The 18312-nt window shown below is 40.6% G+C and overlaps 1 protein-coding gene across 1 annotated transcript; it reads right to left on the reverse strand.

Moving 5' to 3' along the window:
• Positions 1 to 331: 331 nt before the first annotated feature.
• LOC110143678 (synaptonemal complex protein 3-like) lies at positions 332 to 18022 on the reverse strand. The gene is made up of 9 exons (XM_020903349.2): positions 17904 to 18022; positions 16877 to 17067; positions 16291 to 16360; positions 16084 to 16118; positions 6889 to 7006; positions 5921 to 6020; positions 3212 to 3310; positions 813 to 917; positions 332 to 684 (listed from the first exon to the last, which is right to left on the reverse strand). The coding sequence occupies exons 2-9, from the start codon at positions 17025 to 17027 to the stop codon at positions 604 to 606; spliced, it is 759 nt and encodes a 252-aa protein (XP_020759008.2). The 5' UTR covers positions 17028 to 17067; positions 17904 to 18022; the 3' UTR covers positions 332 to 603.
• Between the last annotated feature and the right edge of the window lie 290 nt (positions 18023 to 18312).

Raw genomic sequence — 18312 nt, forward strand, 5'->3', positions numbered from 1 at the left:
AAATGGCAATTCACGAGCCCATATCTCAGCATGGATATTTATATACCTAGGCCTGTCCTCTTAATGATTTTTAGCAGCTCAATTTATTCACAAACAGAATCTCAAGTGCTTTTAATAATTTTTCTAAGGCAAGGGAGTAGATTTTCCTTTGAAATCATCTTCCCCCACTGGAATTGGCTCTGTAAACCAATGAGTAAATACAAAGGGGATTCACAGTTGTAATAGATTTTATGTCCTTCAGTTTTTCTTTTCCTTAAGGATGAACACCATAACTCTCCACACAGGTGCTTTCCATTTTCTAGGACTGGTACAGAACTGCTGAGGCCAAAACTTAAAATGAAGACAATTTATTACCAAAAGTTAATTGACAGTGTTAGGGAGAAAATATCTCCATTTGCTACCCAAAGGGTGGAAAGCTTGATCCCTGTACCTGTGAAATTGCTGCTACCCACGTAACTGTTTAGGATTAATTTAGTGGTTGACAGAAAAGGATTCTTACACTTAACAAATGATAAACAAGATGTACTGACTGCAACTAGAAAATTTTAGCTTATGGCAATGTATAGGTTTGATGGAGCTAATATTATGTTTCTATCACATAACTTAGGTTCCAGTTCTGTCTTCAGCATCGTCAGAGAGCAGGTATTGAAGAGACTTCCAAATAGTTGCCAGCTCTTGCTGTTGCTGATTCCAAAAAGGAAAGAAATATTAAACATTTGAATATTAGATAATTGTTACATACAGTTCATAAAAAAAATACCCCAATGTTCACGTCCCTCCATAGTTCTCATTATTAAACATGCACTACTTACAGCATCCATCACAATTTTGTTTTGCAGCATGGCCATTTCTCGTCTAACTTCACTTTGTTCATCACTCAGAAGATGTTCATGTTCCTTCTGAAACTCCTCCATACTCTAAAACAGAAGGCCTAGTCCAGTGACAAAGCACCACTTTTCATTTCACTTTCTAAACACATACAATTAAATTTCAAAGTAACAACACTTAACTGTCAAATGATGCTCATTATTTATTTCAAAAATATTGCAACTAAAACATGGAGATTGAAACACCCACTTAAGAAATCCTTCAAATGTTGTATCTGAGTCAAAGATCATTATCATCACACTTTGCTCAAAACAATGAGTTCCTGAACAGCTAAGGTCAAGGTGGACCAAAAAGAAGAAGGAGGAGGCAAAGGAGGAGGAAGGAGAAGAGGAGGAAGAAGAAAGAAAATCACTGACAGTCTCATATCATGAAATTACATAGTTTAAAAACTCTCTGACAAGCTTTCTAAACACCAGGTAACAATGCACCTATAATGACCAATAATCAATGCAGCATGGCTCCATTAGAGGGAAAAGATGATCTGTCATAGGAACTCATTAAGGTAGGAAAAACAAACATGTTCTAAACTTTTACTATTCATTCAACCAATAGGAATCTGGTGCATCCTATATAAAAAGCATTCTGTTAAGTGCCCTGGAGGAATTAGAAAATGAGTACATAATCTCTTCCTTATTCCAGTGAGAATTAAAAACATGTAAACAGAAAGAAACACAAAAACAGTATAACAATTCAGGAAGCACATTTTGCTGTGGCTATGTAGTGGAAAACAGGATTGATTCTGACTTTGTTGGCAAAAGAATAAGATGTCAATTAGTAAAAGAAGGAGGGAATCAAACCTATTGTAGGCGAGGAGCATATGCAAAGCAAGGAGGTAATGGTGACTTAGTGCAGAGAAAGCAACCAATCTGGACAGGTGGGAGGAGACAAAGAATGTATGTGGGAAACCACAAAGGCAGGAGGGATCTTGTTATGGGGGACACGTTGAACACCTGAAACTTCAAACTCGGAAGACATTATGATACGTTTTCAGGAGAGAAGGGATACTTTTTGGAGGATCATTATTACAGAAGTGTGAAGGATGGATTGGAGAGGAGAGAAGTCAGGCAAGAGTTTAATAGAACAAGCAAGGGATGATGAGGCCCTGAACCAGGTAGGGCAGCAGCAGTGGGAATTCAAAGGAAGAAATTAAAGTACAGTTGCAGAGGTGAAAATTGCAGGGCCAAGTAATAGCTGGGTGGGAAGGACAAGGTACTTAGGGGAGTCAAAGACAACACTGAAGTCACCAACCTGATATCTTCTTTGGTACTTTATCAAATCTTCACATCAATTAATAGTCAATTATCAGGGAGCATTAGAATAACACATTTGTCCACTTGGAGACACTTCTACAGTAACGCTTTTGCACTAAATGATTCTAAAGTTCTTTAAGGGATTTTTTTTTAAACTCTTTTACTAGTTTACTTAAGATAGTTTACTTAAACTATCTTAAGTAGTTTAGAAGGGTGACATATTAATATGTATTTGAGCAAGGTAATGAAATGGAACATCCCATCAAAATAAGAAGGGGTGTATATCTGGGATTCCATTGCCTCCTGAATAAGTATGCATCTGTATGAAGCAGAGAACAGCGTCATGAAGACAATCTGCTAGTGGGAGAATGGCATGGTAGATGATTCTCAATTCACAAGCTTTTTGTCCTCCTCTGGCTTTTTCACACTGCTATGCATTCCAGGCTTCCTCCTGTGACTACGCATTTGCATATAAAGGCATTTTTAGTCACTGTAGCAATTCTGCATTGTCAAGTAATTATCTTCCAATTAAAGTAAATACATTAAAAACTAAAAGCAAATATGCCAAAGAACACTCACATAATATATTTGAAAATAAAAGAGATATTCAGAAAGTACAATTGCTACTTACTATTTTATACACACCACTGAAGTAAACAGAAGTAAAAGACATTAGGACTTAATCACTGACTTCCTGCTTTCCTGATAGTTGTCACTGATCTCCCAAAAAACTGACTGCTGAATATAAAATTAGGATTAAAGTATCGATTTTAATCACGATTTTAATCACGTCTCTTTCTAGGTTATATTCCCAATGTACCATTTCCTATTTTAAGTAATATCACAAAGCTAATAACAAATCCTAAAAATTAATTAATTAAAAACAAATAAAAATAGAAATAAATTTAGCATTCGTGTTCACCCAAAATCAATTGCTCCAAATGGAAAATGCAGAAGAATTTAAAACGTTATCACCAAAATACTGTTACCAAAACTACAAAAGAATCTAACTTCTACTTCAAAATAGACATTATGTTTTATAAGAATGAACTGCATTACCAAAAACAACAGACCTTTAAGAACTGGTCGTATAAGTTAAAAAATTTTTTCAGCCTCTGTCTCTGAACAATTCTTGCTGCTTGAAAAATCTTTTGTTGCTCACGAAACAAATTCTACAAGCAGAAAAGAAAAGACGTTGAGATAAAATGTGGTTAATTTAATATTTAGCAACGTGTAATTCTACAGGACATTAAAAGGATTGTTCTTTAAATCAATATTTTTAACATTTTCTGTGCTAAATTTTAAAACAAAGCTTAGACATTTGTGCTTCCACCAATATACAAACAAATGAAATGATACTATTCATCGATCATTGAGAAGGCTCTTTCTTTCTTGTTTAACGTATTTTGTTGAGGTAAAATTGGTTTACAGCATTGAAGGTAATCATTTGTATGGTGATAGATGGAAAAAAAAAATCTCTCCTGGTGAGGATGCTGTGGTGCATACGGAAGCAGAAATACAATGCTCTACACAGGAAATGTCCTTCTTTGCCCATATTTCCATCTTAATTCTTGGTAGCTACAAAATTTACAAACAGTTTTCACCGCCATCTCTTTATCAAAAATAAATGAAATCTATGCAATTATCATATTTAACAGCAATTAAGAGAAAAATTCTTTCCTAACAACATTGAAACATGTAGTAATTCTTGGCCATTCAATATACAAGATGAACCTTTCAATAATGCAAAACTTTGAGTTCTTTGACCTGATCTCCAGAAACAATTCTGTCCTCTCCCCTAGTTTAGCCATTCACTTACATTTCCTTACCCTAGATTCTGTCACCAACAACTGCAAAATCTATATAAGAGGAAGAACCACAAACTCATATAGGAACTATCTGTCAGGCCCTGCTCTGAAAGATGTTAAGTGAACTTAACACTTAGGAACTCATTTGTGAAGGAGAGGACTGGACGGGCGAAAGCAGGGTTGGGCGGGGGGGAGGCTGCACTGAGTGGATTGTGGGATCTCAGTTTCCCAACCAGGGATTGAACCCTGGCCAAGGCAGTGAAAGCCCTGAATCCTAACCACTAGACCACCAGGGAACTCCCTTAGGAACTCATCCTCAAGGCAAACCTATGATGTAGGTACTCTTATTACACCCCATTCATACATGAGGACACTGAGACCTGTCAGAGATACATAATCTGCCCATGGCTCCATAGCCAGTAATTGGACAAATCAGAATCGGATCCCAACATTATGGCTCCAGAGCCCAGGGTCTTGACCACTGTACTATATACTGTTTGCCCATTTTTCCCATCAGGTAACCTCTACCTCCCTATGTTGGCAGCTCACTCCCCTTTGTACTGTGTCTCAGTACCCTACCAGGACCTGATATCTACATTTGAATTGAACCATTTTTCACTGCCCCCTTTCTCCACCCCCTGCCCTGCATCCTCCTTCCCAGTTAAGGCCATGGTCATTCACTATACCTACACCCTTGCACTTACACCTTACCCCCTTTTCACTCTGTCAACATGCTTAGCTCACCCTAACCCTGGAAAATCCAACTCTCCAGCTGCTCAGCCACAACCACACAGACAGGTCTTATTTTAGATTCGTGATCGCTATGTCGCTCATCTAAGTTGGACTGTACTGCAGCTTGGCAATGGTACTTCCATGGTCCATCCGCTGACCCACTGTGAGGAAACAATTCCAGGTTTTCTCCTCTGCCCTCAAAAGGCAACACCTCCTCCACCATCCTTACCCTTACCCCTAACTGTGACAGAGGTCAGTCCGGTAAGAGTAAACCATGCCCTGACTGCAATGGCTGGTTATGGAATAGGCAAATGATCCAAACTAGATGAGTGACAGTCCTCCAAAAGAATTTCCTGCCAAGCCACAGAACAAGATTTTCTCGGTCCACTGGGGTTTGGGCTTCCCTGGAGGCTCAGATGGTAAAGAATCTGCCTGCAGTGCGGGAGACCTGGGTTCGATCCCTGGATTGGGAAGATTCTCTGGAGGAGGGCATGGCAACCCACTCCAGTATTCTTGCCTGGAGAATCCCCATGGACAGAAGAGCCTGGCAGACTGCAGTCCATGGGGTCACAAAGAGTCAGACACGACTGAGAGACTAAGCACAGCACACTGGAGTTTACTAAAGCTGACAGCATGTTTAGGATTGCAAGACTCTATCTTACAGGCCTCACGGAAAAATCCTACTAGGAGATAGAGACAGAGCCCAAATGACCCTGCCTGAGAAACTTCAGATAAGGCCTGAAACTCTGCTTTTGTACTCTGGTAAATTTCCGACACTTGGAACTGCAAGAATCCAAACCAAGAGAGGGAGTAAAGACCAGGGGCTTTTGTGAGTGTGGTGTGTGCCTGTACTTCTCTGATTTTCTGTGATCCGGGTCCAACCACATAGGCAGCAGTGGGGCCCTGGTTCAGGTCTATGGGTCTAAGACATGACCAGGCTCTCCATTAAACTTGAGACTTGGTTACAAAGCATGCGTGCATGCTAAGTCGCTTCAGTCGTGTTCAACTCTTTGCAACCCTATGGGCTGTAGCCCGCCAGGCTCCTCTGTCCATGGGATTCTCCAGGCAAGAATACTGGAGTGGGTTGCCATGACCTCCTCCAGGGAATCTTCCCGACCCAGGGATTGAACCGTGTCTCTTAGGTCTCCTGCACTGGCAGGCAGGTTCTTTACCACTAGCGCCACCTCTTGAGAAGCCTCTTGGTTACAACAGAGTAATTAGAAAGTTAAGCCTGATACCAACAGCTAGTTTTTCTTCTTCCTTCTTGGTTTCCTGCACGCTTATATCCCACTCCAGAAACAAAGTCAGAAACTGCTGAGAATATTCACGATAAAGCTTCTGCCTGTAAAACGTAATAATGAGTAATGTCATACTTCATATTGCTAAGAAGAAAGTAAACACATTCAAGACAAAACTGATTTGACACAAATTATACTATAAAGGGAGAACGGAATAATTGCAGCTGAAAATTTCCGATGGGAAATGGCAAAACAAAATGGATGATTTACTCTCATTCCCTCAGTATTTGTCCCCAACTGTCTAAGAGGGATGCGATCTCACATGCCTTAGCTCTTGAGAACTAAGGAAGATTTAATGCAGTATAAACTCCCCCCCAAATGCATTTTATCTATAAGTTTTTTTTTTCATTTTCGCTTATTGTATAACATATAGGTTGTGACATGATAAAGAGATTCAATGAAGATATCATGTAAGTTTTCTAAACTGTTTCTAAAACAGTTTTCTAAACAAGTTTTCACTTCCCCCGCCCTCACCCTGTCACAATAAAGATTTTGCACAAAAGAACAGTGGACCCGATGATGATAAATTTTGAAATTATTCAAATATAAGATTAACCCTTTCCACACAGTTGAATACAGCTAAGTATCACAAGGCACTTCTCTTTTATTCATCTAGCATATTCCAAGAACGAACATGATTTTTTTCTTAAATACTAACAAAATTCAGCTATAATTTTAAAGCAGAAAATAGGTTACCGTTATCGACCTTTAGTAATACCTCTCTTTTCAATTAAGGTGTAAGGTTATAGAACTAAAGGAACTACTGATGTCAATAAAAATCAAACTGCATATATTTCTCAACAGAGACACCAATTAATAGAGGATAACAGCATTATTTTAATTAAGCTGGACTCACAAACACTAAGATATGACACCCAGGTCCTGGCTCTAAAAACCAACAATGTTTGTTACCTTTGCTCCTCCTGAGTTTTCCAAACATGCTCAATCATCAGGTTAATGCTTTGGACAGAAGCATTGGTGTTCATTATAAATCTTTTTCTCTTTGCATGAAGAAGCTTCTTAATGTCATCTATATCAAACAAATATATTTCCATTTAGTATTGATTCAGTAGTACTGGAAATACAATCACCATTTTTTAAAAGGCATCATGTCAAAACTCAAGTATGTATTTCCCTTTTTTCCGTATAATATTTCAGTTACTAACACCTCATTTCTAATCTTTATAACTGGGGGCGGCCTTAAGATGGTGGAGGAATAGGATGGGGAGACCACTTTCTCCTCCACAAATTCATCGAAAGATCATTTGAACTTTGAGCAAATTCCACAAAACAACTTCTGAACGCTGGCAGAGGACACCAGGCACCCAGAAAGGCAGCCCATTGTCTTCAAAAGGAGGTAGGACAAAATACAAAAGATAAAAAGAGAGGCAAAAGAGTTAGGGATGGAGTGCCATCCCAGAGAGAGAGTCATAAAAGGGAAGTTTCCAAACACCAGGAAACCCTCTCACCGGCAGGTCTGTGGGGATTTTGGAATCTGAGAGAGAGAGAGAGAGAGAGAACTTTCCCATGAAAAGCTCTAACCTAAGGCACTGCTGGGCTGCTCACAGAACAAAGGACTGAGCGAATACCAGAGGAGAGCTAGCCGGCTGCAGACCAGCCCATCCCCCACCAGAGCCAGAAAGGGGCAATCTTGGCCCCAGAGATAGCATCCTCTACCAAACTGTGAGCAGGCTCCCAGTTGCTAACCAAGTCTTCCTGGGATCCTGGATGGTTGACATCCACGGGAGGGTCACAGCCAGAGATCAGCTCCCCAGAAGAGACACACAGCACACCTGAGATGGTGCTCCCACTGTGCACCCAGGAAACCAAGCAGCTGGGACAGGAGAGGTGATAAGACGTCCCACCCAGCTGGGGAGAGTGCACTCGCCAAGCACCTGGTAGCCTGTGCTGCTCAGACCTGGGAAGGGCACAAAACGCACACACAAAGGAGTCTGCGCCTTTGTGGAGTACCTGAGAACCTGAACCTGAGCAGCTTAGACCTGGGAAGTGCACACAACCCAGGGCCCACTTTAGACAGTTCCCCTGCAGAGCAACCTGGAGCCTGAGCAGTGTAGACTGGGAAAGCACACACGCCGTGAGCAGGGGCAAACCCAGTGCGGCTAGTGCTCCCCACACACGCCAGTGATATTTGTTTGCAGTGTTCCTCCCTCCCTACAGCACGACTCAACAAGTGAGCCTAAATAAGTGACCACTACCGCCCCCTTGTGTCAGGGCAGAAATTAGACACCTGAAGAGACTTGCAAACAGAAGCCAAAATAAACAGAGGGAACCGCTTTGGAAGTGACAGGTGCAACAGATTAAAACCCTGTAGTTAGCACTGACTACATTGGAAGGGGCCTATAGACCTTGAGAAGTATAAGCTGAAACAAGGAACTATCTGAAACTGAACTGACCCCACACTGCCCACAACAGCTCCAGAGAAATTCCTAGATATATTTTTACTATTATCATTTTTTTATTTTTAATTTTTAAAATTTTTAAGTCCTTTATTACTCCTTTAATTTTCATTTTTATAACCTACTATTACCTTGCAAAAAAAGACCCTATTTTTAAAGCAAATTTCATATATATTTTTTATAATTTTTGTGATTTTTTTTTTGTTTTTTTAATATCACATTTTTGAAAGTCTAACTTCTACTCTAGATTTTTAATCTTTGCATTTTGGCATTTGTTATCAATTTTGTACCTTTAAGAATCCAATCTTCAGTGCCATTTTTACTTAGGAGTGTGATTACTGGCTTGATTGCCCTCTCCCCCTTTTGACTCCCCTTTTTCTCTCCTAGGTCACCTCTATCTCCTCCCTCCCCCATCCCATCTCTACTAAATTCTGTGAATCTCTTAGAGTATTGCGGGCTGTGGAGAACACTTAGGGAACTGATTACTGGCTAGATCTGTCTCTCTCCTTTTGAGCCCCCCTTCTTCTCCTGGTGACCTCTATCTCCTTCCTCTTTCTTCTCTTCTCGTTGTAACTCTGTGAACCTCTCTGGATATTCCAGGCTGTGAAGAGCACATAGGGATTTGATTACTGGCTAGATTGCTCTCTCCCCTTTTGATTCCCCCTCTCCTCGTCCTGGTCAACTTTATCTCCCTCCTCCCTCTACTCTTCTCTATGTAACTCCGTGAACCTCTCTCAGTGTTTCAGACTGTGGAGAATCTTTTCTCCATTAACCTAGATGTTATAATCATCAGTGCTGTATGGATGGAGAAGTCTTGAGGCTACTGTAAGAATAAGACTGAAAACCAGAGGCAGGAGGCTTAAATCCAAAACCTGAGAACACCAGAGAACTCCTAACTCCAGGGAATATTAATCGATAAGAGCTCATCCAAAAGCTTCCATACCTACACTGAACCCAAGCTCCACCCAAGAGCCAAGAAGTTCCAGAGCAAAACATACCACCGAAATTCTCCAGCAACACAGGAACATAACCATGAGCTTTAACATATAGGCGGACCAAAAGAAAGCAAACTGATAAACATCTCAAAACTCACTACTGGACACTTCATTGCACTCCAGAGAGAAGAAATCTAGCTACACCCACCAGAACACCGACGCAAGCTTCCCTAACGAGGAAACTTTGACAAGCCACCCATCCAATCCCATCCTCAGCGAGGAACCTCCATGATAAAAAGGAACCACAAACTGCCAGAATACAGATAGGACACCCAAAACACAGCAATCTAAACAAGATGAAAAGGCAGAGAAATACTCAGCAGGTAAAGGGACATGATAAAAGCACACCAAACCAAACAAAAGAAGAGGAGATATGGAGTCTACCTGAAAAAAGAATTCAGAATAATGATAGTAAGAATGATCCAAAATCTTGAAAACAAAATGGAGTTACAGATAAACAGCCTGGAGACAAGGATTGAGAAGATGCAAGAAATGTTTAACAAGGACCTAGAAGAAATAAAAAAAGAGTCAATCAATAATGAATAATGCAATAACTGAGATCAAAAACACTCTGGAGGGAACCAACAGTAGAATAACTGAGGCAGAAGATAGGATAAGTGAGATGGAAGACAGACTAGTGTAAATAAATGAAGCATAGAGGAAAAAAGAAAAAAAGAATTAAAAGAAATGAGGACAAACTCACAGACCTCTCGGACAATGTCAAACACCCCAACATTTGAATCTTAGGAGTCCCAGAAGAAGAAGACAAAAAGAAAGACCATGAGAAAATACTTGAGGAGATAATAGTTGAAAACTTTCCTAAAATGGGGAAGAGAAATAGCCACCCAAGTCCAAGAAACCCAGAGAGTCCCAAACAGGATAAACCCAAGGCAAAACACCCCAAGACACATATTAATCAAATTAACAAAGATCAAACACAAAAAACAAATATTAAAAGCAGCAAGGGAAAACCACAAATTACACACAAGGGGATTCCCATAAGGATAACAGCTGATCTTTCAATTGAAACTCTTCAGGCCAGAAGGGAATGGCAGGACATACTTAGAGTGATGAAAGAAAATAACCTACAGCTCAGATTACTGTACCCAGCAAGTACCTCATTCAAAAATGAAGGAGAAATCAAAAGCTTTGCAGACAATCAAAAGCTGAGAGAATTCAGCACCACCAAACCAGCTCTTCAACAAATGCTAAAGGATCTTCTCTAGACAGGAAACACAGAAAAGGTTTATAAACTCAAACCCAAAACAACAAAGTAAATGGAAATGGGATCATACTTATCAATAATTACCTTAAATGTAAACGGGTTGAATGCCGCCAACCAAAAGACAAAGACTGGTTGAATGGATACAAAAACGAGACCCCTACATATGTTGTCTACAAGAGTCCCACCTCAAAACACGGGACACATACAGACTGAAAGTGAAGGGCTGGAAAAAGATATTTCATGCAAATGGAGACCAAAAGAAAGCAGGAGTAGCAATACTCATATCAGATAAAATAGACTTTGAAATAAAGGCTGTGAAAAGAGACAAAGAAGGACACTACATAATGATCAAAGGATCAATCCAAGAAGAAGATATAACAATTATAAATATATATGCACCCAACATAGGAGCACCGCAATATGTAAGGCAAATGCTAACTAGTATGAAAGGGGAAATTAACAGTAACACAATAATAGTGGGAGACTTTAATACCCCACTCACACCTATGGAAAGATCTACTAAACAGAAAATGGACAAGGAACCACAAACTTTAAATGATACAATGGACCAGTTAGACCTAATTGATATTTATAGGATATTTCACCCCAAAACAATGACTTCACCTTTTTCTCAAGTGCACATGGAACCTATTACAGGATAAATCACGTCCTGGGCCATAAATCTAGCCTTGGTAAATTCAAAAAAATTGAAATCATTCCAAGCATCTTTTCTTATCACAATGCAGTAATATTAGATATCAACTACAGAGAAAAACAATTAAAAATTCCAACATATGGAGGCTAAATAACACACTTCTGAACAACCAACAAATCACAGAAGAAATCAAAAAATAAATCAAAATATGCATAGAAACAAATGAAAATGAAAACAAAACATCCCAAAACCTATGGGACTCAGTAAAAGCAGTGCTAATGGGAAGGTTCATAGCAATACAAGCTTACTTCCAGAAACAAGAAAAAAGTCAAATAAATAACCTAACTCTACACCTAAAGCAACTAGAAAAGGAAGAAATGAAGAACCCCAGGGTTAGTAGAAGGAAAGAAATCATAAAAATTAGGGCAGAAATAAATGCAAAAGAAACAAAAGAGACCATAGCAAAAATCAACAAAGCTAAAAGCTGATTCTTTGAGAAGATAAATAAAATAGACAAACCATTAGCCAGACTCATCAAGAAGCAAAGGGAGAAGAATCAAATCAACAAAATTAGAAATGAAAATGGAGAAATCACAGCAAACAACACAGAAATACAAAGGATCATAAGAGACTACTATCAGCAACTATATGCCAACAAAATGGACAACTTGGAAGAAATGGACAAATTCTTAGAAAAGTATAACTTTCCAAAACTGAACCAAGAAGAAATAGAAAATCTTAACAACAGACCCATCACAAACATGGAAATTGAAACTGTAATCAGAAATCTTCCAGCAAACAAAAGCCCAGAACAAGACGGCTTCACAGCTGAATTCTACCAAAAATTGAGAGAAGAGCTAACACCTATCTCACTCAAACTCTCCCAGAACACTGCAGAGGAAGGTAAACTTCCAAACTCATTCTATGAGGCCACCATCACCCTAATACCAAAACCAGACAAAGATGTCACAAAAAAAGAAAACTACAGGCCAGTATCACTGATGAACATAGATGCAAAAATCCTTAACAAAATCTTAGCAAACAGAATCCAACAACATATTAAAAACATCATACATCATGATCAAGTAGGCTTTATCAGAGGGATTCAAGGATACTTTAATATATGCAAATCAATCAATGTAATACACACATTAACAAATTGAAAGATAAAAACCATATGATTATCTCAATAGATGCAGAGAAAGCCTTTGACAAAAGTCAACATCCATTTATGATAAAAAATCCTCCAGAAAGCAGGAATAGAAGGAAAATACCTCAACATAATAAGAGCATAACCCACAGCAAATATTATCCTCAATGGTGAAAAATTAAAAGCATTTCCCCTAAAGTCAGGAACAAGACAAGGGTGCTCACTCTCACCACTACTATTCAACATAGTTTTGGAAGTTTTAGCCACAGCAATCAGAGAAGAAAAAGAAATAAAAGGAATCCACACTGGAAAAGAAGACGTAAAACTCTCACTGTTGCAGATGACATGATCCTCTACATAGAAAACCCTAAAGACTCCACCAGAAAAATACTAGAGCTAATCAATGAATATAGTAAAGTTGCAGGATATAAAATTAACACACAGAAATCCCTTGCATTCCTATACACTAACAATGAGAAAACAGAGAAATTAAGGAAACAATTCCATTCACCATTGCAATGAAAAGAATAAAATACTTAGGAATAAATCTACCTAAAGAAACAAAAGACCTATATATAGAAAACTATAAAACACTAATGAAAGAAATCAAAGAGGACACAAATAGATGGAGAAATATACCATGTTCATGGATCAGAAGAATCAATATTGTCAAAATGGCTATACTACCCAAAGCAATCTATAGATTGAATGCAATTCCAGCAAGCTACCAATGGTATTTTTCACAGAACTAGAGCAAATAATTTCACAATTTGTATGGAAATACAAAAACCTCAAATAGCCAAAGCAATCTTGAGAAAGAAGAATGGACCTGGAGGAATCAACCTGCCTGACTTCAGACTATACTACAAAGCTACAGTCATCAAGACAGTATGGTACTGGCACAAAGACAGAAATATGTCAGTGAAACAAAGTAGAAAGCCCAGAGATAAACCCACACACCTATGGACACCTTATCTTTGACAAAGGAGGCAAGAATATACAATGGAGAAAAGACAATCTCTTTAACAAGTGGTGCTGGGAAAACTGGTCAACCACTTGTAAAAGAATGAAACTAGAACACTTTCTAACACCATACACAAAAATAAACTCAAAATGGATTAAAGATCTAAACATAAGACCAGAAACTATAAAACTCCTAGAGGAAAACATAGGCAAAACACCTTCTGACATAAATCACAGCAGGATCCTCTATGACCCACCTCCCAGAGTAATGGAAATAAAAGCAAAAATAAACAAATGGGACCCAATTAAACTTAAAAGCTTTTGCAAAACAAAGGAAACTATAAGCAAGATGAAAAGACAGCCTTCAGAATAGGAGAAAATAACAGCAAACGAAGCAACTGACAAAGAACTAATCTCAAAAATATACAAGTAACTCCTGCAGGTCAATTCCAGAAAAATAAACGACCCAATCAAAAATGGGCCAAAGAACTAAACAGACATTTCTCCAAAGAAGACATACAGATGGCTAACAGACACATGAAAAGATGCTCAACATCACTCATTATCAGAGAAATGCAAATCAAAACCACAATGAGGTACCATCTCACTCCAGTCAGAATGGCTGCTATCCAAAAGTCTACAAACAATAAATGATGGAGAGGGTACAGAGAAAAGGAAACCCTCTTATACTGTTGGTAGGAATGCAAACTAGTACAGCCACTATGGAGGACACTGTGGAGATTCCTTAAAAAAACTGGAAACAGAACTGCCATATGACCCAGCAATCCCACTGCTGTGCATACACACTGAGGGAACTAGAACTGAAAGAGACACGTGTACCCCAATGTTCATTGCAGCACTGTTTATAATAGCCAGGACATGTAAGAAACCTAGGTGCCCATCAGGAGACGAATGGTTAAGAAAGCTGTGGTACATATACACAAGGGAATATACTCAGCCATTAAAAGGAATACATTTGAATCAGTTCTAATGAGGTGGATGAAACTGGAGCCTGTTATACAGAGTGAAGTAGTCAGAAAGAAAAATGCCAATACAGTATACTAATGCATATATATGGAATTTAGAAAGATGGTAATGATGACCCAACATGCAAGACAGTCAAAGAGACACAGATGTATAGAACAGTCTTTTGGACTCTGTGGGAGAAGGCAAGGGTGGGATGATTTGAGAGAATAGCATTGAAACATGTATATTATCATATGTGAAACAGATCGCCAGTCCAAGTTCAATGCATGAGACAGGGTACTCAGGGCTGGTGCACTGGGATGACCCTGAGGGATGGGATGGGGCGGGAGGTGGGAGGGGGGTTCGGGTTGGGGAACACATGTACAGCCATGGCTGATTCATGTCAATGTATGGCAATAACCACTACAATGTTGTAAAGTAATTACCCTCCAATTAAAATAAATTAATTAAAAAATAAATAAATAAAACTAATTTTATAACTGCACACGTTTTAGAAAAATCTGTAATGGAAAAGAAGAGCTAAGAAACTAAAGTTACTCTTTTCCAAAATGTATTTAAAGGCTCTCAAAGACAGTTTTTCATTTTCTCATAACAAAACACTTAATAAAAGCTGGTTTTGGGTAAATTTATAAAATATCCTTTGTATCAAAGAACACATTCTGATGGATTCTTGTTACAACTCAATAGGTAAATCACACATCACCATTCTATTTTTGAAGTGTTCAAAAGAGAAAAAAATAAATAAATGCAAAGGCAAGAAAACTATTTTTTAAATTCAGTCAATGAGGATTTTAGGTATTTTTGAGTTAAAGACAAAGATCATGAAGAATTTAGGGAAATAAAGGAATTTATTCAAAAACGCCTTCTAAATCCATTCGTAAGGGAAAAATGGGGAGTCTGTCTTATATCAGTTTTAAAAAGAAGGTTTACAGTTTGAAAAATGTTCAATATTTCTAAAAATGCTTTCCTAAACATTTGATTGTATGTTATTGATCTACCATGAATTGTTACTTTCCAGGGATTGTGACAAGCTACACAATTTTATACATCCAGTTTATCTTGCATAATAATCAGTTTATGAGATAGCTCCCACTCAAACACCTTGCTTGTATGAAGGATCCATTTAGAGGACTCAAAAACTGACATGGGCTCCTTGTTGAGAGTCTCTTCCTGTAACCCAGTTAATGTAATTGATATCTAAAAGAACAATTTTAAACTTTTAAGTTTATGGTTCTGATCTTACATCACCAGCATGCTAGCAAAGTTCCTTTTATTCTCCACTGCACAGTTAATGTAAATATAACAATGGAGACGTATTTTACAGGATTAAATATAAAATTCTGTATGCACCAAAGAAAAGAAAAAGGAATGTCACACAAAATAGGTAGAGGAAATTAAAAATTGATAATAAAGAAGGATATATTCCTTACTCTGAGATACAAGTAGGAAAAACACTGTTTCATTCACATTCTTCTAATATCCCACAGTCCATCAAATGCACCCATGTATAAAATAAAAGCATTGCTCTGACCTCACCACTGGTAGCACCATTCTCTCCACATCCACAGTAAAAAGGGAAACTAAAGAAACCTATGAAGCCAAATCACACTAAACACGTAGGGAAGATCCTGAATCTGAGAACAAGGTATTAACATTTCCTATGATATAAAGTTTTAAAACAATTTACTTTCACTACAGTATCTCCTAAAGCATACCTTCAAATTTTTTCAGCATATCCTGTAATTCATTCCTGTAAAGAAATCACATAAACTTTTAAATTAAGGGTACCTAAAACACCATACTGGTTTTGGAAGAAACGTGTCATGTGAAGTGTTTTACATACAATACTTGCTACAGGAGCCCACCTTTACTTTTCTTAAAGTACCTTATAAGGCAAGCCCAAATTCCTTTATACATGTTACCTCACATCTTCCATAAATGCTGCTTGCGAAGGACTTTCTTCTTCATGGATATCAATCACTGAGCTGTTTGCTGCACGGAAATAAAATGGGAAAAGGTTTAAGACTGACATATGGCATTTTGATCAGGTTTCCTGAAGAAACAGCTGCACTGTGGAAGGTTCCAGGACTTGCACCAACAAAAACGTCTTAAAGCAGACATCTCAGAGGAATCGTGTATGTGAAGGTCAGATGAAGTTAGATCAGGGACCAGGACCACTTTTTGGAGACAGCGTTACAAGCCTTTCAGGGTTTACCAGCAGCGTGAAAAAAACTGTAGCACCCTGGGAAATGGTTTGGAAAGAAGGATGTGCAAGCTGTTATGAAGGAGAGCTGCTAGGAAGCTTACAGGGCAGTCCCAGTTTGGGATATGAGGCTGAACTGGGCAGTCTCCGATACATGACACAGCTTGGCACACACATGGCTTTCCATGCTTACTATGTGGAGGACTGGGAAGCAATGACCCAAGGGACACTGCCCGACCCCCCCCCCCCATTACTCTGCCCTCACCCATGCACTGTGATCTGCAAAGGTTTCCAACAGACCATACCTTGGCAAACACTCTCTGGCTCACTCAGCTCTCTTCTCTCTTGACTCCCAGAGTCACAGGCTGCCATATCCTGAGCCTCCATCGGGGCATCCTGAGTCTCCTTCGAGGCATCCTTAGCCCTCCTGAGACGCTTCCTCCAAGGCCTCTCCATCTACTCGCGTCTTCCGAGGTACAGACAGCACACCTGCACCCTGGGAGCACAAATGTAAAGACACAGATGGCACAAGGTCAACGGGCGATGGCCGGCATGGGTCCTCCATGGCAGATCAGAGTGTGTGTATTCTCCTGTCTCTTGTTGGACCAGGAGCTGATGAAGCACGCAGTGATCATGACCCCCTCCCCCCAGCGCTGTGATGGAGGACTGGCTCCTGCACCGCCCCTCACAGCCCCGTGCTGCCCACCGACATCTGAGTGTCAAGACCCTCTGGGGACAGAGTGTCAGGATCCCACGTGGGGACAGAGGCTGACCCCTGTGCCTTGCGTCCCCAAGGATCAGGTGTTGGGCAGGGAGGCCCGATCACAGGCAGGACAAACCTGAGTGTCCCTCCATAGGGGTGGGGAATAAACCGTTCAGCACCTGTCCAGGCACAGTCGGGTTGGGGGCCTTCCCGACACGCCATCTGGACCCCACGATAACCTCAGGGCACTGGCCCATCCTTCCTGCCCGGTAGGAAGGGCAGACCTGGGTGGATGATGCTTGCCCACCTTCTGAGACTCTTAATGGGTTGTGGGGACTGACAGCTCTCCCCAAACCCCGCCTGCTGGCCCAGCCCTCGGGGTCCTCCTTCTGCCCGGCTGGAGGCCGAGGGGAATCCTTGGGGACATCCCCTCAGAGGCCAGCCTGGCTGCCACAGCCCCACACTCTGGTTCCTTCAAGTCTGAGAAGATGGCGCCGCCCCTCCCCCAGCCCTGCTCACGGTCACGTGGTGCCGCCGGCCTCCCTGAGGGTCCCTCTGTCCCCCTCTTGGATCCCTCCGCCTGTCCCTCCCTCCCTCCATCCTTCATCCACACAGGGTGAGCTCCTCACCACAATCTCCAAACTGCGAACCTCACACCGCATACGCGATGCTCCTCTCAGGACCTCGGGACAGCCGGGAAGCAAAACCGGCCTCTCCTGAGAGGGAGCAGCGCCAATTGGCCGGCACAGTGCGCATGCGGGAGGCGGGGCCTGGGCCTCACCCCGCCCCTTACAGAACAGCTCTCGGGGCGGGGCGGGGCGGGGCGGGGCGGGGCGGGGCGGGGCGTGCTCAGGCTGGGGACCCACGCTTCGGCTCTCCAGGTTCTGCCTGCCGAGGACACTGCCCTTGCGGGCCGTTTTCCTGGGAAATCACAGAAGGCCAGGGGAGTGAGGAACAGGTGCTCCAGCCTCTGCCCGCCTGATGAAGGAGCATTTACCAACTCCTAGTCACTCTCCTCCTGGTTTCCGTTCCACTCAC

The sequence above is a fragment of the Odocoileus virginianus genome, unplaced genomic scaffold (genome assembly GCF_023699985.2).
Source record: "Odocoileus virginianus isolate 20LAN1187 ecotype Illinois unplaced genomic scaffold, Ovbor_1.2 Unplaced_Contig_164, whole genome shotgun sequence".
NCBI lineage: Eukaryota > Metazoa > Chordata > Mammalia > Artiodactyla > Cervidae > Odocoileus > Odocoileus virginianus.

Coding starts and splice junctions, on each gene's coding strand:
- LOC110143678 (XM_020903349.2), bottom strand. CDS start 17,027: ATGGAGAGGCCTTGGAGGAAGCGTCTCAGGAGGGCTAAGGATGCCTCG. Junction 16,119..16,290: donor GCATTTATGGAAGATGTGAG/GTAACATGTATA, acceptor ATTTCTTTACAG/GAATGAATTACAGGATATGC. Junction 3,311..5,920: donor AGGAAGAAGAAAAACTAGCT/GTTGGTATCAGG, acceptor TTCTGCTTGTAG/AATTTGTTTCGTGAGCAACA.